The sequence below is a fragment of the Nematostella vectensis genome, chromosome 4, assembly GCF_932526225.1.
Source record: "Nematostella vectensis chromosome 4, jaNemVect1.1, whole genome shotgun sequence".
Taxonomy (NCBI): Eukaryota; Metazoa; Cnidaria; class Anthozoa; order Actiniaria; family Edwardsiidae; genus Nematostella; species Nematostella vectensis.
This window is the reverse complement of record NC_064037.1, coordinates 16415761-16439296: the sequence shown is the minus strand read 5'-3', so window position 1 is coordinate 16439296 and position 23536 is coordinate 16415761. Positions and strand designations below refer to the sequence as shown.

General features: G+C 39.8%; 4 protein-coding genes and 1 pseudogene across 4 annotated transcripts; 3 read left to right on the top strand and 2 right to left on the bottom strand.

Annotated features, from left to right (window-relative positions):
• Positions 1-78: 78 nt before the first annotated feature.
• LOC5513944 (proline-rich protein 11) lies at positions 79-2884 on the top strand. The gene is made up of 7 exons (XM_001634103.3): positions 79-610; positions 911-1042; positions 1147-1287; positions 1374-1672; positions 1953-2109; positions 2190-2237; positions 2370-2884. The coding sequence occupies exons 1-7, from the start codon at positions 89-91 to the stop codon at positions 2433-2435; spliced, it is 1365 nt and encodes a 454-aa protein (XP_001634153.3). The 5' UTR covers positions 79-88; the 3' UTR covers positions 2436-2884.
• A 1231-nt stretch (positions 2885-4115) lies between these two features.
• LOC116619117 lies at positions 4116-6201 on the top strand (annotated as a pseudogene).
• A 730-nt stretch (positions 6202-6931) lies between these two features.
• Positions 6932-9094, top strand: LOC5513928 (putative transferase CAF17 homolog, mitochondrial). The gene is made up of 2 exons (XM_001634104.3): positions 6932-7644; positions 8667-9094. The coding sequence occupies exons 1-2, from the start codon at positions 6960-6962 to the stop codon at positions 8972-8974; spliced, it is 993 nt and encodes a 330-aa protein (XP_001634154.2). The 5' UTR covers positions 6932-6959; the 3' UTR covers positions 8975-9094.
• LOC116619151 (spindle and kinetochore-associated protein 2) lies at positions 8986-14540 on the bottom strand. The gene is made up of 10 exons (XM_032383581.2): positions 14383-14540; positions 14047-14136; positions 13844-13939; positions 13175-13255; positions 12121-12175; positions 11062-11133; positions 10600-10712; positions 9557-9600; positions 9387-9462; positions 8986-9304 (listed from the first exon to the last, which is right to left on the bottom strand). Exons 1-10 carry the CDS (start codon positions 14413-14415, stop codon positions 9242-9244), a joined length of 723 nt encoding a protein of 240 aa, XP_032239472.2. The 5' UTR covers positions 14416-14540; the 3' UTR covers positions 8986-9241.
• Positions 14541-19698: 5158 nt separating this feature from the next.
• Positions 19699-23471, bottom strand: LOC5513948 (thioredoxin domain-containing protein 17). Its single transcript, XM_001634134.3, has 4 exons — positions 23268-23471; positions 21803-21893; positions 20248-20329; positions 19699-20149 (listed from the first exon to the last, which is right to left on the bottom strand). The coding sequence occupies exons 1-4, from the start codon at positions 23413-23415 to the stop codon at positions 20084-20086; spliced, it is 387 nt and encodes a 128-aa protein (XP_001634184.1). The 5' UTR covers positions 23416-23471; the 3' UTR covers positions 19699-20083.
• Positions 23472-23536: the final 65 nt, after the last annotated feature.

Here is a 23536-nt window from a genome sequence, read left to right as displayed (position 1 = left end):
AAAAGAACGTTGCTTCTCACTCCTCTGGGGAGGGCTAAGTCAAGTTGTCGTGACACTCCATATCTCAACCGTGATTGGCTGCCTGCAAATGAGCACAAATATTCGAACTCGGCATTTTCCATGGTCGAGAGGGATCCAAACAGATCTTCTCTTTCAAATCTACGAAATTCGCCTAGAAATGGTCCAGAAAAAGACATTTAGGCAAGTTGAGGCCAAAAAGAACTGGCTACTGCACAAACCAGCCCATAAAAAAAGGAAAAGAAGCGTTATCCCCGGCCGTCGTTGGAAGTCGACATCTTTTTATCAACTCATTTCAGATTGTGAGCAAGACTCGTCGTGTATGAATGAACGACTTTACCAAACCACTGTAACATACGATCACGATAACAGTATGAACGATAATGCCGATGTTTCAGATATTGAACCTAGCAGACAAACGGACAATTTAACTGGAGAATGCAGTTCTGAAGCAACGAGAGAGACTATTTGGGAGAGCATCCCTGTTGTAAACAGAGTGATGAATAGCGTTCGGTTTACATGTACCAGTGTAGGATGCTTGCTAGAGCAAGTCAAAGGCGGGGTTTGTAATGGCCTCAACGGATTTGGAAAGGTTTGTGATTTTCACTTTGATGCTGTGTGTTTCTCCTGTAGTTGTGATATGGTAGTGACGCTAACGTCCTTGTGAATAATTAATGCTCAGACGATAGATGACAAGCAAGGGCGCAACATAACACCGCTAGCTCTCTCACAAGATTTGAAATTAGGGGCCAACTATATTGAACTTTCAATATCCGCTGGATAAAATGCTTTCCTTTATAGTCAGCTCTGATATTTTTACCCTACAGGATTCTGTTATTGGCCCTGAACTCTACCCTAAGAGGTCTTATACTCTTTTCATATTTTCTGTTAGAGCCTTAAAAAAGGTGGAGATCTGCTGTTTCCTGGGGCATCTTACAAGCGCAAACTTGATGAGGTAGCAGGTCGTTTGGACGAGTTGGAGCGAGAAGTGAAACGGCTCAAGTCAGAGACCTGCCAAACTAAGGTATATTAATGGTAGAATAAAATGTTACTGTATAAAACACCAGTAAATTTCTAAAATAATCTACAACAAGTATTAACAGAAAAATATGTTTTTTTTTCTTTTAGATGACATGTCAACCATGTAACCATCAGCTTCTAATGGTTGGGCCAACTGTGCCAATACCACCAACGCTACCACCACCACCGCCTCCACCACCCCCACCCCTACCACCGCCACCACCTTCTGGGGGAAACATTTTATTACAGGTAAAATATACCACATATCTCACTAAGAGTCTTCCATATGAACAGTGTGTTTTTTCCAGCAATTTACATCAGTATCTTCTTTACAGAAAATGTCCATGACTACAAAACCCAAATCCCAACCAGTTGACCAAGCTGCCCCTATGGTATCACTAGATGCAATTAAGAATGTTAAATTGAAGAAAGTAAACAGACAGAGTTGCCAGGACAGTGAATCTGACAACTCAAGCTCTTTGCCAGAACAATCAAAGAAATTGCTAAGAAGTATTTCTAAAACTCGGAAGACAAAGAGTCCATCGTTACGACCCCTTATTACTCTCAATGATCTTCAAAAAGTAAAGCTGAAGAAAAGAGGATCTGGATGCTCAGCAACAGGCTATAAATTCAAGTAAGTGCCGGAAATGTATATACTGTTATGAAAAGATTCTTGGGGAACCTCATAAAGCATGACTTAAGTTTTATACATAGATAGTCAAACTGTTGTCTGTGGACAAAGATTATTTTATGTATATGATTTGGTTTAGTTTTTGTGACTTGGTATGGATTTTTCTACTGAATACTTGAAAGTGACTCAGGTCTTTTTTCTCATGAAAGGACTTTCCTATTATTCACTTCCTGTTTCACAACAAATAATGGTTTATGTAGAGATACATCTTATCACTTTCTAGATCACCAGAGAGTAATATTCTTGTATTGAGAAGAAATTTAAGGAGAGTGGACCAAAGACGAAGCCCTGGGGGAACCCCTATCTGCACAAGACCGAAGGAAGATTGTGGCACAGGTCTAACACCAATGATGACGAGGGCACTGAGGAAAAAGTTTAGGGTAAAGATTGGAATTCCAGGATTTCATATGCTTTCATATGCTTTAATGCTTATTAAATACTATTATATTTTTTTATGCAGCTTGCAAATCCAGAGTCTCCAGATTCTCCTAATGGATCAGGAGGAATGGTGAATAGTTTATCTTCTATTAGTCTGTCTGTCCTATCTGCTCTTCTATCTGTCAGTTCATTCATTAAGCTGTATTTCTTCCTTTCTGCCTATCTCACTAATAACATTATGACTTTCTTTAATATTCAACAGTGCAGTTCATCTTCCTCGTCACCATTCCCTGCATTTTCACCATGGCCCCCCCTGGCTGTTAGCTGAATATATATATATATATATATATATATATCAAGACAGAAGTCATTGCTACACCCACATTTCATGAAGACCTCTTCCTATAGTTATCTGAAATGAGCCATTTCTAATTAGGAAAATTTACCCATGAACGCTTCAAACTGTTCAATGTAAGGATATAATTATTGTCCAAAATGGGTGCTTTTATACTACTGTGGGGAGATGCACAACAAATAGGGCAATTGTAACAACAACAAATAAATTCCTGTTAAGATGGGAGTAGTTTTGAACAGAAAAATATTTTTATTTTGAATTCCAAAAATTTTTACAATTAGTCATTTAAGTGTAAATATGAATTAAAGTAGTTTTACTATATTGTTGAATTAAATATTGAATTTTTTTTTTGCACAGTTGTGTTAGATTCTTTAAAATGAGTTACTGTTAGTAAATGATTTAATAAATGCCCCATGTCTAAAGAATGCCTCCTATCTAATGAACACCCCCCTAAACTTACAAGTTTGTAATGAACGCCCCCCCTCTCTTACAAACGCACTCCCCCTTACCCACTCCCTCCCAGCTTGAAAACAAACAACATAGGAATTTTGGGAATATAAATCATATTTAATTAATCTGAGCTTGGCTTCTGCTGGGTGAGACTTGATTAATGTCAAGAAATGCTTGCTACTCTGCCTTTAATTTAACCCATTAACTCCTGGCTATTTTTTAACTGAATTTACCAAAAAAAATAGACTAAAAACAGGTACCTCCCCCCCTATTTTGAGTTTTATACAGCCTGTCAAAGTCATACACCGCTGCACCTAGTCAGCGGTATCCTAGCTATCCAACAGTGCTTTGCGGTCCCATTTTTTATCCCTTGTCATTGTGCTAATGCGAGCACGTTGACGGTTGCTTGTATTTTTGGGGAGAGAAATGTTGACTGGTGTTTTGTTGAGAGGGGTGATTCTGCTTTCCTTGTTCAATTTGAAATTTGTCAAAGAACCTGTGCTATTATTTGGCTTAAGAGGAGTTGCCAACACCTTGGTTGGATGCATATCTTCAAGACCATTTATCCCTTAGACTGGTGCATGAGTATCTTTATCTTGTTGTGTTTATTTTGCATTTACGAATTTTTGGGGTTGTGGGTACTTCTCAAGGCCGGTACAGGCTGGTTGAGGGGTCAATGTGTTAACGTGATCCTAACTGACTAAAACCCCAATGCACCTGGGTTTGTTATATTTATAGCTTGTAAAGAACGCCCATCTCAAATAAACGCCTCCTATCTATTGAACACCCCCTCGGAACACCGTAATTTAAAGGTCCTGTAAACCCCTAGTATCAAACAAACTATTTTGTCGATATTCAACAGACTTTCCGGCGTAGATTACGAATATCGAGGTCTTTTTGTCCGTTTCGGCATAAAAGTTGACATTCTGGCGATTGCAATTTTACTTCCGGTTGAATATACGGCGGAAGTAAATTTACCTTCTAGTTTTTACGAAAAATGTTTCATCAGAAAATTTGATCTCTTATTCACATCACTGCAAAAGATCTTAGATAGAAATTTAATCTAACTTAGTTAGATTTTTTAGAAGGTTGTTTTTTTCGTTCTGCACGACACAAAATGCTGTTTTTTACATATTTATGCTCTTAAATAGTAACGTTTTGACGATATAAACATTGGCTTTGAACTCTTTGTAAAGCTTCATAATGCCGATTGAGATTGCAGTTAGTTTTGGGCGGCGAAGTTGTTATTTTCGCATAAAAAAACTGTTGATGGAGCATCGTTGTAAATCCCATTTATTGTCAGATCATATTTCTTGTTTGTAGGTTTGTAAGGGACAGGTTCTTATTCTTCATCGTTCTCAAACTTTTTTTTTGCTGTGAGAGTTTCTACTAGGCATGTTTGCTGAATGATCCTGAGTGTACCTGGGACGTTGGCCCTGAGCAGGTGACGTGCACCATTGTCGAGGAGGCTTCGAGACAGCGGCACAAGAAGCTGATTGACTCGCGTGGCTTTTTATATAACGTCGGGCGCCACAGTCAGACGACGACTAGTGCACCAAGACAAATTACTGCAAAACAACGGTCAAGCAGTTCGGAGAGGAATTCGAACTCGGCGGCCAGTTCCAAAACCACCACCCAGTAGAGGGGGCGTTAAAGGCAGCCGAGATCGTCGTTGCAGTTAAACAACGAGCACTTGACGACGTCATTTTTCAGGTCCTAAACTGACGAAAACTGACGGATGAGCCCTGGCCAGCCCAGAATATCTTGCGCGCAACGCTAAACGCCTGCGGCAGAGTATGCGGCCATAAGATCCGTCCTTCTTCGTGGGAGACGTCAAGGCCGGACGGGGACGACATCTTATCTTCGCGAGCAAAGAACAGCTTGATACGCTAGCCGAGACCAAGACCTGGTACGTGGACGGCACATTCAAGCTGGTGAGGGAGCCGTTTGAGCAGCTACTCACCATCAACGCCTTTGTAAAGGGGTGAATGCGTAAAGCAAGTCCCCCTTGTGTTTGTGGTGATGTCTGGAAGCAAAAAGAAGGACTATAGAAAGGTAATATAAATACCATGTATAAATAAATTGAAACAACCGACTGTCGAGGAGGGGTAGCCGTATCAATTAACAGTACACTAATCATCGAATTGTCTGGTTTGTGAAATTGAAGGTTTTTAATAGCATCCTCCATCTAATTCCGCACGCCTGCATTGAGAAAGTCGTGACAGAGCGCGCAATCTGGTCGGCGGCAACGTTAGAATTCAGCCGCTGGACGCAAGCTGTCTGGCGAAAGGCAATTCGACAAATCATTTGATAAATAATCAAGAGATAATTCGTGTGACTTAATGTCAGGTATCCTTTATTTATAATTGAGTGCAATTCCTAAATATTTTCTACATTTTGTGTATTTTTAGGTCCAGGAGCTCGGGTTGGTAAGAGGGTACACACTTATTTATCCACCAGCCGTTGGCACTTCCCTTCCAGCCGCTTCAGCGGATAACAGCAGCTTTTCAGCGCCTCCTACCAGAAGCGACCGAAGGCCCCCTGTCCGACCTGATTCAGGCCCGTACCCAGGGGGGTGCAGGGGGTGCGAACGCCCCCTCCCCCCCCCCCCACACACACAACGGCCGGAAGTGCACTTTTGGCTCTCAATAGACGTGCTATTTTTTTTAAAAAAACTCAAAATCATAAGCTAGATCACATTGGTATAAACCAAATTCGACAATAAACGTCCCGTCCCGAGATACTTCAAAGGTATAAAAAAATCCCTTTTTGTTCTTTCGGAGGTGGTTAGATTTTTATCAGTAAACTCCCTCCCTACCTCCCCCTCCATCACCTCGAAAAATTAGGTCCGCTTTTTCTGTCCCCCCCCCCAAGAAAATTCCTGGGTACGGGCCTGTGATTGGTTATGTTGCCGGGAATTGGATGCGTAGCACCTTCTCCCACTTCTCCTCCCCCCCCCCCCCCCCCCCCCCCCCCCGAGGCCTGGAGCGTGTACGGCGAAGCCATCAGGACTAACAATGATGTAGAGGGTTGGCACAACGCGCTCAACCGCCGTGCAAACAACCGCCAGCACCTGCCCCTCGACCAGCTTGTTCAGCTCCTCTACCAGGAGTCGAAACTGGTTCATGTGTAGATGCGCCTGGTGGCAGACCGCAAACTGCAGCGCATCCAACTAAAGCGCTACAGAAACCACCAGGCCATAATCTTTAAAGCCATGACCTTCTACGCACCTGCGCTAGAGTCAATGAGCCAGGGTTCTATGGAGCAAAAACAAAAACGGCTCTTTTAAGAGCCACCACATAAGACGAAAGTCAACCATATGCTTCTACGCACATCACACAAAACATCAACATAATTCCCGTGAACCCTCATATCGCGATCCCGATCGTCTATCAGAGTCAGAAAATAAGAAATAATCCCGTGTCTATCCCGTATCAAATCCCGTAACTCATTAGAAAAGCCACGCAATTTGTGATTTTATTCGATACACAATAAAAACATTCGACGCGAAAAAAATAGATAAATACCATAACCAATCTACAATTAAGAATAAGGCTTGTATTCCTTTGAAAAAACACAGCTTTTTGTGTCCCGCGAAACGTGAAAAAGTAACATAAACTTATGATCAAAACAAACTAAGTTTGAGAACATTTGAATCCAAGATTTTTTGCAGTGATATGTCGAAGAGATCAATTTTTTCGATGATATATTTTTCGTAGCCGTTGAAATCTATAAAGATAGTTTTATTTAAGGGCAAACACCACAAAATTAATGTTAAAACCTTTAGGGTAAATTTACTTCCGCCGTATATTCAACCGGAAGTAAAATTCAACTCAACTTTAAGGCCGAAACGGGCAAAAAGACCTCGATATTCGTACTCTACGCCAGATTTTCTATTATATCCCAAAAATGACTCACGCGGTGTTTACAGGACCTTTAATAAACGTCCCAGACGTTTATTAGATCATTTACGGTACTTGACTAGACAATTCGGTTTCCTGTGTAATAATACAATCTAGAGACTGGGACCTAGACCTTGTTTTCAAGATGGCCGTCACGTTATGTCGATTTCGCCGTGGTCATTGTTTCTTGTACTCATATATCAGAAACTTCGCAAGTAACAGAGCTAATAGCAACTTACGATATTCACAGCTGGATAAGAGATGCATTCTAAGAGTCTCTGGGCCCGATTCTGTTAAATTTCTACAAGGACTTGTAACCAACAACATCGAACTATTTCACGGAGATTCTACTATTAGATCGATGTACACTATGTTCTTAAACGCACAAGGCCGTGTACTGTACGACGCTATATTATCCAAAGAAAAAACACACTCCGAAACACCATCATTCTTTATCGAATGTGATAGGAGCATTTCAGCAGCCCTGACAAAGCATTTGAAGTTTTTCAAGTTGCGCTCCAAGGCGGACATTTCCCACGCTGAAGGCTTGGTCCCATGGACTGTCTTTTCAGAGGAAATAGTAGATTTAAAGCCTGAAGAAGATTGGAAGGACTTTAGCATTGTACCAGACCCGAGGGTTAAAAAGCTTGGTCATCGTCTAATACTACCTAGTGATACAGACCCCTCGGCATGCATAGAGGGTGCAGGCCACGCCCCAAGGGGTGCATATGAAGAGCACAGGGCGAGACTCGGTGTGTGTGAGGGTGAAGAGGAGATACCAATAGCAAATGCAATGCCACTGGAGTATAATCTCGATTTTCTAAATGGAGGTAAGAATAGAGAGATCAAGTGTTTTTTAACGCTGTCAACTTGCACGGCTTCCGGTGAAGGAGGAAAGAAACTAGCTGAACGGCTGTCTCCCATTTTCTCAATTTTTAGCCTAAATAACAAGTTTCTGGCTTTGAAACACTCCTACGATTATTAAGAACAGCCAAGAGATGTTTTTTGGCTTGAAAAGCTGTGCATTGAGTGACCCGCAAATGCCCGGCAAGGAGAAAAAAAGTAGATTCCCTTCCCCTTATTTTTACTTTAAAAACCTCCCACCATTATTTAGAACCGTCAAACGATGGCTTCGAGCTTGAAAAAATGTGCAAAAGGCAGCATGCGAGCTCTCGGCACATAATGAACGATGCATGAAATGTTGAACTCCACGCTTCGTTCATTCTTTGCCGAGCATTTGCGGGCCGCTTGTTGCATAGCTTTTCAGGCTAAAAATCGTCGCTTGGCTGTTCTAAATAATCGTGGAAGTGTTTTAAAGCCAGAAACTTGTTATTTAGGCTAAAAATCGAGAAAACTGGAGACAGCCGTGCAGCTAGTTTTTTTTTCCTCCTTTACCGGAAGCCGTGCAAGTAGAAACACCTTTTTATTAAACTTTAAAATTGAAAGTCCAAGAGAAATCCCTCTCAGCTACTGCAAACTTTAGAATACTTTGCCACCTGGTTCCATTGTATTTAAGGCCTCGTCCTTTAGAAATAAAGGTGTGGAGCTCTTGTTAAACAATTGTGGTGAGGTATTTTGAATTTGCTTCCCCCTCTAGTTTGTACCACATTGGCAGCAAAAGGATATAGACTGCTTTATTTCTTTAGTTTTTCTTTTTCATAGATGAGCCTTTAGGCAATAAATTTGAACAAGCAAACCTTGGCTTAATGCCACAAAAAGATTCTAAAGAAAACGATCAAGCAACCCAATGTTGAAAAAAGAAATATGTTACCTCTTTATTATATATATAAAATAGTCTATTCCTTACTTCATAAAAGCTAATGTTGTTTCTATAATTCTCCTACACTTGCAGTGTCTTTCCATAAGGGATGCTATATTGGACAGGAGCTGACAGCTAGGACACACCACACAGGAGTGATCAGAAAACGAATTATGCCATTTACCATAGCTTCTAATAATATCAGCAGTGGAGCTGCTATCAAGACAGAAGCAGGCAAAGCATCAGGGAAAGTATGCATCGTGCATGGACAGTATGGACTGGGAATGATTAGGCTTGCAAACTTGAAGGCTGGTAAACTCTTAGTGGAGGCCAAAGACGGACAGTATACTGAGATGAGACCTTACGTACCAGACTGGTGGCCAAAGGATGAAACCAAATAAATAAATGCACATTTAAGAGTATTAACAAACAAATTTTAATTATTTCAATCTCTAATAACTACAACATTTGTATTTCTTTTTGTATTTGTGATACTTGAATAAAAAAATGTTCTCAACATATTTCAAATATTCTTGAAAATTGTTTATGTGGATGTGGAGCATTTTTTACTGAAATTAACTGCTGCAACATTTAGGCCTACTGTTGCAGTCTGTTACTGTATGGCCATACATACACAATTTCTCTATACCGGCTATAATATCCTAGTGTCATGATTGCCACTTGACTGCTCCTTTGTTTGAGATTGATATAATTTTCAGTGCTCTCAAAACCTGTTGGGACAAAAATATTTATTAGTGACTGCTTCACAACATCCTTATAAAGACACAGTATAGTGTGATCTCTTTTCCTCACCTTTAACTTAGCTTCTCCTGTTGTACCAGTGACTTTTAATCCCATTCGAAACATATCTTGAGGCATAAGTGGAGAGCTGCTGCAGAAATTAAGCAAACAATAACAATCCTTTCCACTAAATATACATTATGATAATTTTTCAAAACATATTTATCATTGGCAACACCAACCTTTTCTTGTTCTTTTTGAAATGTTCAAACAGAGTCTCATGAACCTGTCATTCAAACCATCAATTTAAAGTCAGATAATACTGGCGGCTATCATAGTTTTAAGAAGTGAAGTAGTAGTATGGTAGAACAAATGGTTAAGGGAAACTTGATGGGTATGGCCACCTATATGTTTCTCTTGCTTTGATGGTAACAGGTGAAATAGCACATGCTCACCCCCTGCTTGCTCTTCCCTAAGCCCTCTGTAAGGATGTGTTCATTAAATATTCCGAGGGGGGAAGGAAGATATTGAGGGAGGGCTCAAAAATAATTTAACTACCAAAAGGGGGGCTTCGGAAATAAAAGGTCCTCTAAAGGGGGGCTCTGAATTTTTTAGGAGCCATACTTTTCAGCTTTTAATATTTTACTGATATGATCTAGTTTGTAGCACAAAAAAATTAAATATTAGGCCAAGCCAAGTCTTTATAAACCATAATATAGATACTTCCAGCTTTCAGTATATTACAATTGGATTTACCGATAATATAAAGTTGTTTTCTATCACGTGCAACAAAATGTAATTGTTAAAATGTAACTGTCAAGCTAGAACAAAAGAGACATTACAGTGTATTAGTACTAAATAAACTAAAAAGTATTTCACTGGTTTTTGAAAATCACTCTATCAGTTAATTAACAGGAACAAATGGAAATAAACTTCTAAACAGTGGTGGAGCATGCAAATCCACAAAACAATATAAGAAAGGTTTAATACGTTGGACATTATCCCTTTTTATACAGAAAAGTATTATTAGCAAATACAAATATATACAAATGTAAACTCCTTCACTGGCGTCCCAGGGGCGGGCCATGTGACTTTTGAAGGGGGGTTGAAAAACATTCCCAACCCTGCACCATTACACACCGCTATGTTTACAATGAAAGGGGGGCTTTGAAATTTTAAGGTGTCCTGAGTAAAAATCTTCCCTCCCCACCCCACCCCCCCCCCCCCCCCCGGTGTCTTTAATGAACACACCCTAACTGGGGCAAGTCATAAGCTTAGCGCTAACCTTGTTCACAGCATCAAGCTTTACTCTCCCCCGAATAAGTTCTGATACAGAATTGAATTCTGCCTCAGTGACGGGAATGAACTCCTTCAGATTTCTCTTTATTTCTAGGTTTTCTGCAAAAGATACATGGATCACATTTTAAAAGGATCTCAGTCAAAAGGAGAATTTACTAATGGGACTCTAAAAAATACCATTAACCTGAGGATCAAGGTCATTTGCTGTACTTTCACTGTTGCTAGAGTAAGAAGGATTTGTGTAAAATCAAAGATATTATTAATTAAGTATCATATAATTCAGGTTTTTCTCTGTACTATCAGAGCTCCAGGGAAAGTTACTACCACCCTCACAAAGCTCCTACTATCTAAAGGAGTGACTAACTATCTAAATGGATAGTATTGAGACTGATTCACTTTCAAACTCCCTACACCGTTGATTGACACTTGCTAGAAAATTCATACTCACCAGTGTTTTCAAGAATCCTATTGTTCTCCTTTTCATCATCTTTTTGATAACTTTCAGCATTCTGAGAAAGCGCTGCAAAATCATATTAAAAAAAAATTCTGTGAAGGCAGCACATTACGTGACAGGGTCACTAGACATTTTATTCTATATTTCACTCTATATTCTCTAGATTTTGTTGCAATCATCTTGTGGTTTTTTAGGTACCACTTACTAAATGTTTAGGAATGTAGTTCCATGTTGTCAAACGGATGTTCGCAAGCTACACTCGCCTGCGATAACATGATTAGTGGGCACAGTATTTGATCAACTTCTTTTCGGTAAATTACCTTTGATTTTTGATATGATTATCACTAGAGATAAGCGATACAAGTACAGGACATCCTTGCCGTCCATTATAATAAGGAAAAGGCGTATTTTGATAACAAGTTGTAGAATCTAAAGAATGTTTCCCATGCATGATCGTGTCGTACAAATAGGGGTAGCATTCAGCTAGTTTTTCAGTTGTGTTTGTGTAACTACACATTAGAAGGGTTTCAACTTGGATTCGTTGGAGAAGACTAAAGAACGACTGCTCAAGGTAGACTCTATTCTTGTTCCCGTTTATTGTACGTTAAGTGTGTGTGCTGAAGTCAGTGATCTCAATAAATTTACCAAAAGAGAATCCTTGGATCTTTTTCGTTTCTGCGCGACCGCCATGCCCTCATCCTGTTACAATTAGTATCTCGTTGCTAGGTAACCAAGTCATTAGGCAACTGTCCACTTGGCAATTATCACAAATAATCAATAAAATCCGTTGACTAAGTTGGTTGCCTAAAGACTTTCATACCAATGACAGTTTCTCAATAACCCAATTGTTTTTTTTTGTAAAGGAAGCGATCCTTTTACTGACTTTCATGGTCATCGTATCCGTAGAAGATATCCAAATTCTCAAAATCATGGATAAAAATTCAATGATATATGCTATCAAGTTTCAATAGCGGCCCAGCTATGTGCCATTATGTTTGAGATATAATATAATTTTGACATAAATTGAACAATTTTGTTGTGATTGATCCTTACCTGTAGATGGTGCAATATTCCTTAAAAATGCTTCCTCTTCTGTTCTCTCAGCAACCTATGGTATCAATAAATTGAATGGAAAGCTTTATGTGATAGTCCCCTCAGGTCTCATAACAAAAGAGAATGGTAAAATTTTTACATATTTACTGATCTTGAAAAGGTTGTGTTTTATTGGAAAGACATTTCCAATCTTCCACTCATATATTCACTTTCTGTGTGTGAAATCATGTGTGCACAGTTTGTAAAACTAGTTTGTAACAGTAGACCTTTGAAACATATTCAAATTTTCATCATCTTCTGTGCTAGGCTTTTTTTCCAGCCATTGCTAGGCCTTATCAGCCCCACTACCAGGAACACCTATTGCGGGCTCGCAGAAACGAGCTGGAAATCAAGCCTATTTCTTTGCAGAGTGCACAAATATGAGTTATGAGTAATTTAAATAATTGGAGATCTCATTTAGGTTGACAACCACTTCAAGGTCAGCTATATGCCAATACTACCAGGGTGGCAGTTATTAGTTCAAATAAGACATTATCATATTTACTTGAATAAGCGTCTCCCTCGAATGAGTGCCCCCTTTGAACCAAAACTATTAATAAGTGCCTCCCCCGCATAAGCGCTCCCTCCCCTCCCCAGGTTTTATGTAACTGAGTAAAATGACTGTCATAATTTAGTTCTTAAAAAGCAGGAGCTCATAGACTTTGGGCAAGAAATAGACAAATATTTAATGGATGACAACGTGAAGCTGTAATAACATGAAGCTATAATAATGATATAGAGAAAAGAAACTGATGCAGTATAAAACAGATATTAAATTAATAAAAACACTTCGGCCTTTTGTTCAAAATTTGCCCTTTTAAATAAGCATCTTCCTCGAATAAGCACCCTGTCTGAGAGTCGAAAAATTTAATAAGCGCTTAGGATCTTATTCGAGTAAATATGGTAATCAACTTTTTTTTAAAGTAGCTAACACTCTGAAAACAGCTGGCGGTTCTGCCAGCCTCAGGGCCTAAATGAAACCCCTGACTACAGAAAAAACAAAAAATATTCTGACCTCTAGTCCTGTTTGTATTTGAAGTGCTTGTATCATTTGTTGCATTGGAACCAGGTTGTTTGTCAGTTCTGCCTGTACATCCTAAATATCAGACAAGTCAAAATAGTGATTAGAATTAATACAAAGTCTGATAATTAAGCTTTTAGTACAGAAACTTGAATTGAAATTCAGTTATTGATTACTTTTTTAGTTCAGTTAAGCATGCTGATCACGGTGGCCCTATTTCAAGCTCTGTTTTATATTAATTCTCTAATATTGATGGTCAATGATCAATAACTTATTTAAAGTTGGACCAAAAACCATTTCAGTGAACAAAAGAAGAAAAATTGATTACCAAATGAGAGTTGAAATCTTATGCAGGAAGCATTAGCTGCCAAAGGGGGTGATACAATACAATAGGGATTGGGGACTTTACCCCCCTTTACGCTTTCAGCAATCTATCATATTTGTAAACAGCTATTTTAATAAACGTCAGTGAAAATGGTGATTGTCAAATGGCAGTTTTACAACCAAAAAACCCATGGATCACAAAATATTTATTCCAAATTCAGTAAAATATAAATGAAATATATGACTATCCATTTAATATAATTAATGCATGGTTCTGACATCGCATTAACACATTTGACTGTATTGTGATGACGGAAGATTTGAAATTGATCTTCTTACTTTCTGTCTCTTTGATATTTCCATCATCTCTGTTTGCAACAGTTTGAAGTCATGTTTGGCTTTGTTGATTCTTTCCAGCAGCTTCACAGGATTTAACTGTAATGCCATTTAAAAAAGGGAACAAATATTTTCTTCACTATCTGAGAACTGAGCAAAACCACTATAAAAATAAAAACAGAAAAACCTAAAACATTCTTACTCACATTCTTTTCTCCAATTTTAGCAAATTGTTGAGAAAATTCTGTATCTAGTCGCAGAGAAATCACGTTCAAGTCTGAGTCTGTTTTCTGGAGCTGCATAAGAGTAAAGATTTAACCATCAGACATAAGATACAACGAAACGATACGACATTACAACATACCGGAAGAAATTCGTTTCGTGTAAACAAAATTTATATTTTGGCGCCAAAATAAAACTAAACCTATTTTAAGGTTACAAAGAAAATCGGGTCATTTTTAAACGGAAATACTACACGAAACAACCTCTTTTATCAGAAATGCAATACAAGAAGATACTTTTAAAAAGTGCAAATAATTTACCAGAGCTTCTAATTTGTCGATGGCGGACTCCATTTTGAATCGAGGCTCTCGTTCCTCGGTCACTTAGAAGTAGAATTCCACAGGGTGCCCACTTCCTCTCGCGTCCGAAAGGAGAACTGTACAGGACCCGAAATGATCCCAGGACCCGAAACGATCCCAGGACCCGAAACGATCCCCAAAAGTACCCCAACTGATCCCGGGACCCGAAACGATCCCCAAGAGTCCCCGAAATGAACCCCAAGGAATTGCAGTAATGGACAAACAAGGGAATGTGGAAAGATTGGCATTTTCGCGTCATTTTTGTCACTATCCAGAAATTTGAATTAACACATTGACCCCTCAACCGGCCTGTACCGGCTTTGGGAAGTACCCACAACCCAAAAAATTCATAAATGCAAACTAAACACAACAAGATGACGATACTCAGGCATCAGTCTAAGGGATAAATGGTCTTGCAGATATGCATCCAACCAAGGTGTTGGCAACTACTCTTAAGCCAAATAATAGCACAGGTTCTTTGACAAATCTCAAATCGAACAAGGAGAGAAAAGCAGAATGACCCCTCTCAATAAAACGCTCAAAATACCACACAAGGGAGAGAGATCAGCAAAAACAGCTCAAGACACAAATAGATACCTTTATTCTGATCCTCATTTCCATGGCCTCAAAACACAATGTCCACTCCTTGAAGGCTTGTAAAACCACGAAGATGCCTTTACGGACTGAAAAGCATTCTGGGAGATCCAGGGAAAAATTCACGAGGCCAGTCAACACTCTTTTTGGTTTGGATCGGGTATTCGTACCAAGACGTAGGGGCCTAAAGTGGTGTGGTAGTGAGGTGGGTGTGATCATATGGTATGGTGATGTTTGAGGGTGATGGTGAAGGATGGCTAGTAAGGTAATGTAGAGTAGAGATGGTAGTAATGTAATTACGGTGAAAAGGTGGATAGGTTAGACTAGTAAGTGGTGGAGGGTGGTGAAAAGATAAAGTGGGACTATAGAATAGGCTGTGGTAGTGTGTGGTGGGTAGGTGAAAAAGAAAAAAAAATAATATGGTGTGGTATGGGGATGGCTAATGGCTGTGTTGGTAGGGGAAAAAATGGTACGGGGTATATGTAAGAGTGGTGGTGAGAGAGATGTGGAGTAGATAAGGCTTATAATTTAGCGTGATGGGTCTGTGTGTGTTAAAATGGTAGTGGTGCGGAGGTCGATTTAAAATTTGTGAGGTTATGGTGTAAATGTGGGTGATAATATATCGTTATGAGAGAGTGAGTGTTATATTGTAGTATATAGATAGATAGATAGATAGATAGATAGATAGATAGATAGATAGATAGATAGATAGATAGATAGATAGATAGATAGATAGATAGATAGATAGATAGATAGATAGATAGATAGATAGATAGATAGATAGATAGATAGATAGATAGATAGATAGATAGATAGATAGATAGATAGATAGATAGATAGATAGATAGATAGATAGATAGATAGATAGATAGATAGATAGATAGATAGATAGATAGATAGATAGATAGATAGATAGATAGATAGATAGATAGATAGATAGATAGATAGGGGTTTTATTCAATTGCCATGGCAGTATTACAGACTGAATTAAGGCAAAGGGCCAGCACATATAGCGTTATACTATTACAGAAATCGATAAGTAACAAAGTCACCAAAGCGTTTAGTTACAGAAATATGTTTGTAGGTATTCATACTGCCGGATCTTAGTGAGTATCCATGCACATTATTAATTACGCCTCCAGTAATTACAGATCGAAGGGGTTCTAGCTCCTTAGCGGAGGTCATGAGACTGATACAAAGCTCGCGCCTGCGGTCAGCAAGACTTTGGAGCCCGCTGGTTTCCAAGGCCTCCTTGTATCGTAGATGGGGTAAAACGATACGGAGGGCCCTCTTTTGGATGCCCTCAACAATGTCGACAAGGAACCCTGTTATGTTAGCCCATACTGGACCTGCGTACTCCACAACAGATCTAATGAGTACACAATAGATGGCAATAAGATCCTGGACCGGTACTCCAGATTTCTTAAGGAGCCGGAGAGCGTAGAGCCTTTTGTTTGCCTTCTTAACTACATAGTCTACGTGCTTATTCCACGATAGATCTGAGTTAATGTGGACGCCGAGGATTTTGTAGCTTTCAACCCTTTTAATCACGGAGCCCATGAGTTGCAGGGCATTAACTGGCGAGGGCTGGTACTGCAGGAAATTAATGACTAATTCCCGACACTTTTTGGGGTTGAGCCTCATCCCACGCTCCGTAGCAAAATTGCAAATATCATTAGCAATAAATGGCAGATAACTTGGCGAGCACCTGGGAATCACTTCAAAGATGGTGGTGTCATCAACATACTTAATGCGATATGGCCAAGTGCTCGCCAGCCTGTTTACAAGTATAGCAAACAATAGTGGAGCAAGCTTAGTGCCTTGTGGTATGCCCCCATTAGGGAACACAGGCGATGAGGTGTGGCCACTGATTTTGACGCGCTGTGGTCGGGCTGTGAGAAAGGCAGCAATCCAATTTTGGAGATACTCGTTGACTCCCAGGAGGTCGAGCTCAGACATTAAGACGTTATGGTCGACTAAGTCAAAGCCCTTTGAAAAGTCGGCAAAAAATATGCGCACATAATTTTCGCCTCTTTCAAGCGATTCAAGGATGCAATGGAGAAAATACACCAGGGCCAGCACAGTAGACTTCCCTGATACAGAGAACTGTTTAGGGTCAAGCTTATCCTTGACGCATGCGAATAGCGAATCAAGTGCAAATCCCTCCATAACTTTAGCTAACTGAGAAGTAAGGGTAATGGGTCTAAGGTCCTCACTCAGAGTCTTTGAAGGGGAGCACTTTGGCACTGGATGGACAATCGACTCCTTCAGTTCTTGGGGAACAAAGCTTTCCATCAATGAGGAATTGTACAGGTTGCAGACGACATCAGACAGTTCAGGGGCAAATTCCTTCCATATGACACTAGGGACTGGGTCAGGTCCAGATGACTTTTTCACTTTGATGCGACTTAGGGCTTTAAACGCCTTTCCAGGGGTGATAAGCAGTTCAGGGGGGACTGGCCCCAAGCAGGTAACTTGCTGGCTGATGGGCGCGAAATTAGACGTAAGACCAAAGAGAAACTCATTGAATCTTTCAGCAAGAATCTGGACCGACGGGGTAGAGTCATCCATCAGCTGGTGCCACCACTCATTTGAGACAACAGAGCCACTCAGACATTTGACTTCCTGCCACCAGCGGGAAATATTTGACTCTTTAAGCGCAGCAACTTTGTTGGAATAGTATCTTTCTCTGCATACTTTACACTCTCTTTGCACTTGATTCCTGAGTTCTTTGTACAGGCGAGAGTCTTTACCGAGGGTGGTAAGAGTCTTCTGTCTGCGAGCAATCAAGGAACAAAGTGATGTCCCAATCCAGGGTTTGTTTGTGGCACAGACTTGAACTCTCTGCAAGGGAAGATAAGTGTTCACAGCGTCAGTGATGACAGTATAGAACCGCTCAAATTTCTCCCTAGCCGTCTGAAGACTCAAGATGGTATTCCAGCAAAAATGAGTGATCCAGCGGCCAAAGGCGTCCAGGTTGCTGCGCCGCAAGTTTCGTCGCCAGACAGAGCTCTTGTGGGCTTTGGGGTTGGTAACTGACAAGTTGGGCTTGATTAGGATTGGGTAGTGATCGCAACTACCCATCTTGGAGAGCTGTAAAGGTTGCTGAAAGTACTTTGGTTTGTTGGTCAGACACCAATCGAGTATACCGGTGTCTCTGGTCAAGACATTTATTATCTGAGTCAGGCCGGTCTTGTGAGTGACATATTGAGCCTTAATTCCGGTGCTGCTTGGATTGAAATCGCCTGTGACAACTACAAGGCCATCGGGGTGCTTTGAGAGGAAAGACTCACAGTTCTTGTCGATATGGTCAACAAGTTGACGATTTATCTCTCCATTGGAAGGAGGGTGGTAGATGACTCCGATAAGCAGCGTGGATACACTCCTTGGAAGCCGAAAGGGTCTAACACTAATCCATAAAGATTCAATGGAGAGGTCTTCAAATTCTGGTAACCTCCTACAAGGGTACTGAGAGTTGATATAGGTACAGACTCCACCGCCCCGACTTGTAGTCCTGTCATTTCTAAAACACAGGTAACCTGGTAGGTGGATTAATGGATCGGGATGAGACTCATTCAGCCAGGTTTCCGTTAAGCAGATAATTCCCGCTGGAAATTGCATGATGGCTGCGTATAATTCGTCTAGCTTCGGAAGAAGTGATTGCATGTTCGCTATGATAATGTCCGGGATGACTGGGAAGTGTGCTGTTTGCGAGCTGGAAGAATTGGTGGGGCAGCCAGAACTGAGTTGTGGGTGCCCTGTGGAGTCGACGGTTGTCACAACAGGAAGACCGGTGCAAACATGGCGACTTTGTCTTGGCTTTCTTCGTGATCGAAAGGGCTTCCTAATTCCAAGATCACCGAGTTTCTGCCATAATTTGGGCTCCAAGCGTTGTTTAGGTTGAGATTTCCTTATAGTCTTGAGTTCTTGGTTGCTATACGACCAGCCAGTAGATGCAACGGGTTCAGATGTCAACGTAGCAACATGGCTTCCTCGATCGACGGCCTTCAAGTGGAAATAGCACGGCAGGAACGACCAGAAAGCCAGGATAGGCAGGCAGAAGTATACCGGTACAACATTCGATGGATTGTTAATCATCTTTGACAGTCAAACGCCTTTAACTAGCAATGACACATGAAAACAGAGACAAGATTCACCAAGCTACAAAAGCCGTGGCAGCCATTTTGGGCGCCGCTGTACCATGATATAGGAACCATATAGTACCATGAACTAGGAACTATGAACTATGAACTAGGAACTATATAGTACCATGATATAGGAAGGCGGTGTTATCACTTATTTTTTGCAAGAGTAAGAATAAATGTCCTCGTAACAACGTTTGAGTCCCCTTTTGGAGAAATAAATAGTCCAAGGTTAGTAACAGAATGTTTCTTTCTCTGCGACAAAAAGAATTAAGAAATAAGAAGGCATATGACGACCTAGGAAGACTTTGAAAAGCAAGCATCGTTTTCCCCCTTCTTGGCCGCCATTTTGGATTCCTTGAGACAAAGTCAATTGTCAATAAATAGCCTTATCCTAGGAAACGCCGTGACAATTATATAATACAGATGATTGCCCCTACTTATGAGCCCCTGGCCAGCATATGACATTAGGGGGGTTCCCTTCTTACCCCCCCCCCCCCTCCCTCTTTAACATAACCAATTATAAAAAAATTAACAATACTTGCAATATTTGTATTTTTATTTGGATAAGAGTGACTTCATCATTTCAGGAGAAACCTAAGTAACAGATTAATCAGTTTTCTTTGTGAAACACCTAGTTATTTTAAGGTTGAATTTTATAGTTTGGCACAATTGAGCTGTGAACTCGATCTGAATAAACTAAGGAAATATAAATATACTTTGATCATCCTCTTATCATTACATTCTCTTCTATTCACATCTCCAATGTGAATCCATTCAAAAACATCTATGTACAATCTATGGATTTTTTACCAGCCTAAAAATTCATATATTATCAACTCAAACTTGTAAAGACATGACTGTCTAGAATAAGTTGGTTATATCTGTTCCAGAGGATGTTGTGACTTGTTCCAGATATATTGCCCTCATTCAAAAAAACTTTCTACCAGTTCAGCTTTTTGGCACTGTTCATCTCCCAGAGGTTCTTTTGTCTGGGAAAAGAAGAAATATGTTATAATCAGCCATAAAAAATATGCAATAGATTTTTTTAAAATGATTTTTTTAAATAAGGATAGAGTCAATTACTTACTGTGTTCCATTCCATAAGTGTAGGAATGGATTTCAATCTCAGCTTTTCATGAACTCTGAATTCATTATTTGGATCCTTCCACCTAAGAATAAAAATAAAAAGGGTCCAAGATCAACAAGTTGAAATGAGTTGAGAGTTTGATCAAACACTGAGTTAGAATGATAGAAACCATACAAACAATGTAAAATCAGAGCATGGATTTAAAAAAAATACCATGTTTTGCATCAAACCATAGTTAGTAGAGGCAGGTCCGTAGCCAGGGGAGGTTTAGGGGGTTCAGACAAATGCCCCCCCCCCCCCACCAACCCGACTTGAAGGTCCACTCAGAGCAAACAAAAATATATATAATGTTTGGCTGGAAACATCATGCACATCAATATGTCTTTAAAATGACTATAAAAACCTTTTAAAAATAATTATCTTTATTATTATCGCCATGTTAAAAAAACACCATATTAATAACATTTTAAATACAAGATTCAATTTATTTGAAGTATTGATTGCCTAATGTAATAAGGAGAGGAGAGGGGTATACCGGAAATTTGGTCCGCTGAAATGGAAAAACGAACTACCCCGCTCAAAATCCTGGCTACGGGCCTTAGAGGGGACTAGTTAAGAAACTTGGTGAACTTAAAAGAGACATGCTATTGTTCACTTATTTCCGAGTTATCTAACCATGACCAAAAAAGTCAAGCATACAGTACAAGAGATTATATGGAGTAAATGAAGAATTGTTTTTTGCCTAAATACCATACTTCGATTTTTAGAAAAATTTTCAGTATTGATGCAGACTCGTAGAAATGCTACTATACTTGCAGTGAAAGCTCAACGAGTTTGTTTGATAGAGCTCTACTCACTATAGAATTCTAGCGCCGCTCAGCACTTGTAAAAGATATTAATGGCTGTATAAAGCAAACTTTCTAGGGCTGTAGAGCTTGGGATATAATGGCGATAAAAGATGCAAAGGGATAAAGACAAGGATTAAAAAAAGTGAATAAAAATAGCAAAGTCTCAAATAAACAATTTGTGTCCAAATACGTGTATTCATAACTCTCATCCATATGTTTTTTTGTACTGTACACTTGGTTTGTGCAAATTCGTGATCATGTTACAGTGTTGTTCAACATCAGATAGCACCCATTGCTTATGTACTTCAAAGCTCCAAATCAAAAGGGAACTCCTTACCATTGGGGGTTTCGAAATATACCTAATTACATCATAAGTAATGTTACTGATAAAAGAAACATTACATCATTCATTTCGTTATAGTAAAATGCATAGTTATGGCTCATGAATATTCTAGAAAACAGAACAACAATCCTAAGTATACAAATCCAATTCTAGGGGCTTTTCCAAATTAAACATCTAGCATGCCCTTTTGAAACTTGAAAATTCTGCAAAAGCTCACTGCATGAGTAAAGAATATCCTGCACACCAGTTTACATTAAACATTAAAAAATCCGCCAACCCCTCTCAAAAGTGAAATGGTCAACACCTAAGCATTATAAAACCCCAACCATATCCTTGAGTTTCGAGTTCATAAACCTTCACTTACGTTGGTCTGTCACCAACAATAGCCAATATAAACACTGCAGCATTCTTGTCACCCTGGAAATTCTCCACTGCTTTCTCCACATTAGGCTCAGCTAGGTAAAACACAAAATTACAATGAGAGAAAAGTTTATATAATTTGTACTCTGCCACAAAGATCTACTAATCCAAGTCAAAACACTAGCAATCAGGGAACATAATACTACAGAATCCACTTTCCCTGTGAAAGAGCCTCTTTCTTCCCTGTGTAAGCTAGCCATAGTCTAAGCAATGATTAAGCTATGCATATTTATTTGGAGCAATTCATTTTTCCAAGAGCTCATAGTCCTATCAATCATATGCCAGACACGAATAGAGGCAAGAAAAAAATGCAATTAAATGCCCAGATTACAGATAAGATTTTAGTTGGCTTGCTTAGTTTTCATTCTCTGGAAAGTAGTCTTGCTCAAAATTCTTTTTAGGATTTTCGTAACTGACCCCCATCAGATGACAAATCATGCCCATACCCAGGATGGGGGAGGTGGTGCAGGGGGTGCGAACGGTAGGTAGTCAGGATGTGCAGAAAGATGATCTTACAAGGTAGCCAGGGTGGGCAGAAAGATTATCCCATGGGGGGTGGAGGGGGTGTGGATGCAACCCCCCCCCAAAAAAAAAAAACAGCCGAAGGTCCACTTTCGGTTCCCAGTGGACGTGCTATTTTTAGACAAAACCATAAAGCATAAGCTAGATCACTCTGGTATGTAGCCAAAGCCGACAATAAACGTCCCGTGGAGATACCGCAACACATAAAAAATTCCATTTTTTGTTCTTTCGGGGATGGTCAGATTTTTATCGGATGACTCATTCCATCCACTAGGTCCACTTTTTCGGATTTCGCATCCCCCAAGAAAAATCCTAGGTACAGACCCACAAATGCTTGGTCCCTAATTGTTTGGAATCTTAAACGGCTCATTTTGATAAATGAGTGACATATAAGTGTTATCCCAAGAAGGATGGTCTTGCCACAAGTTTTTCCAGAGAACGTTCCCTTCCTGAGAGAGGAGATAAGCCAGAAAAAACCCTGGGTTTTAAGGGTGATGCATTTATCCATAATTCATTTACAGAAAATAACTAATACACTAAAATATCTGTGCTAACAAATGCACCCAGGGTTGGGAAAAAGCAATACATTAAAAAAGGGGAAAATCGAAAGTATAAAATACATGCTTGGGTGTTATTTCGTAAGAGAAATAGCTCGCAATTTATATTTTTCTTAGAAGGGTGTAACCCTTTCAGATGAGAAATAAAACGATGATCGAATGAAAATTTCTCCCAGTACAGAAAGTACCGGTAAATAAGATGCCTGAAGCATTCCTACGGGTAACATTACAGCAAATAGGAAAAATGATCTGTTACTAAATACCAGGAAATGTGGACTAAAGAGAAATCCTACAAAAGAAGCAAACGGTAGAACAACACCATCCACCTACCTCTAACACAATCGGGGCACCAGCTATCCCCAGTTTCATCAATTGCCCCAATAAACATGACAAAAATCCTCTTTCCTTTCTGCTCTTCAATTTTCTCGAACAGTTCGGCGCAGTTCTCAACTTGGAGTTGTGGAATACGACCAGCCATATTTATTTACAACTGATTCCTTGGCACAACTCGACCTAGCTGAAGACCACGTGACGACGTTCGATGCAAGTGATGTCATAGCCTCGCCCTGGTGAGTGAGACCACAGGTAGTACAGGGACT

Bases quoted from the DNA above. Each gene is read 5' to 3' on its own strand.
- LOC116619151 (XM_032383581.2), bottom strand. From the start codon at position 14,415: ATGGAGTCCGCCATCGACAAATTAGAAGCTCTG. The intron at 13,940-14,046 runs GTGAGTAAGAAT...ATGGCATTACAG, and splicing joins CTAAAATTGGAGAAAAGAAT to TTAAATCCTGTGAAGCTGCT. The intron at 12,176-13,174 runs GTCAGAATATTT...TTGATACCATAG, and splicing joins AAATACAAACAGGACTAGAG to GTTGCTGAGAGAACAGAAGA.
- LOC5513948 (XM_001634134.3), bottom strand. From the start codon at position 23,415: ATGGCTGGTCGTATTCCACAACTCCAAGTTGAGAACTGCGCCGAACTG. The intron at 21,894-23,267 runs GTAGGTGGATGG...TGTTTTACCTAG, and splicing joins GTGCCCCGATTGTGTTAGAG to CTGAGCCTAATGTGGAGAAA. The intron at 20,330-21,802 runs GTAAGTGAAGGT...TTTTATTCTTAG, and splicing joins ATTGTTGGTGACAGACCAAC to GTGGAAGGATCCAAATAATG.
- LOC5513944 (XM_001634103.3), top strand. From the start codon at position 89: ATGAGCACAAATATTCGAACTCGGCATTTTCCATGGTCGAGAGGGATC. The intron at 1,043-1,146 runs GTATATTAATGG...TTTTTCTTTTAG, and splicing joins CAGAGACCTGCCAAACTAAG to ATGACATGTCAACCATGTAA. The intron at 1,673-1,952 runs GTAAGTGCCGGA...ATCACTTTCTAG, and splicing joins GCAACAGGCTATAAATTCAA to ATCACCAGAGAGTAATATTC.
- LOC5513928 (XM_001634104.3), top strand. From the start codon at position 6,960: ATGGCCGTCACGTTATGTCGATTTCGCCGTGGTCATTGTTTCTTGTAC. The intron at 7,645-8,666 runs GTAAGAATAGAG...CTACACTTGCAG, and splicing joins TCTCGATTTTCTAAATGGAG to TGTCTTTCCATAAGGGATGC.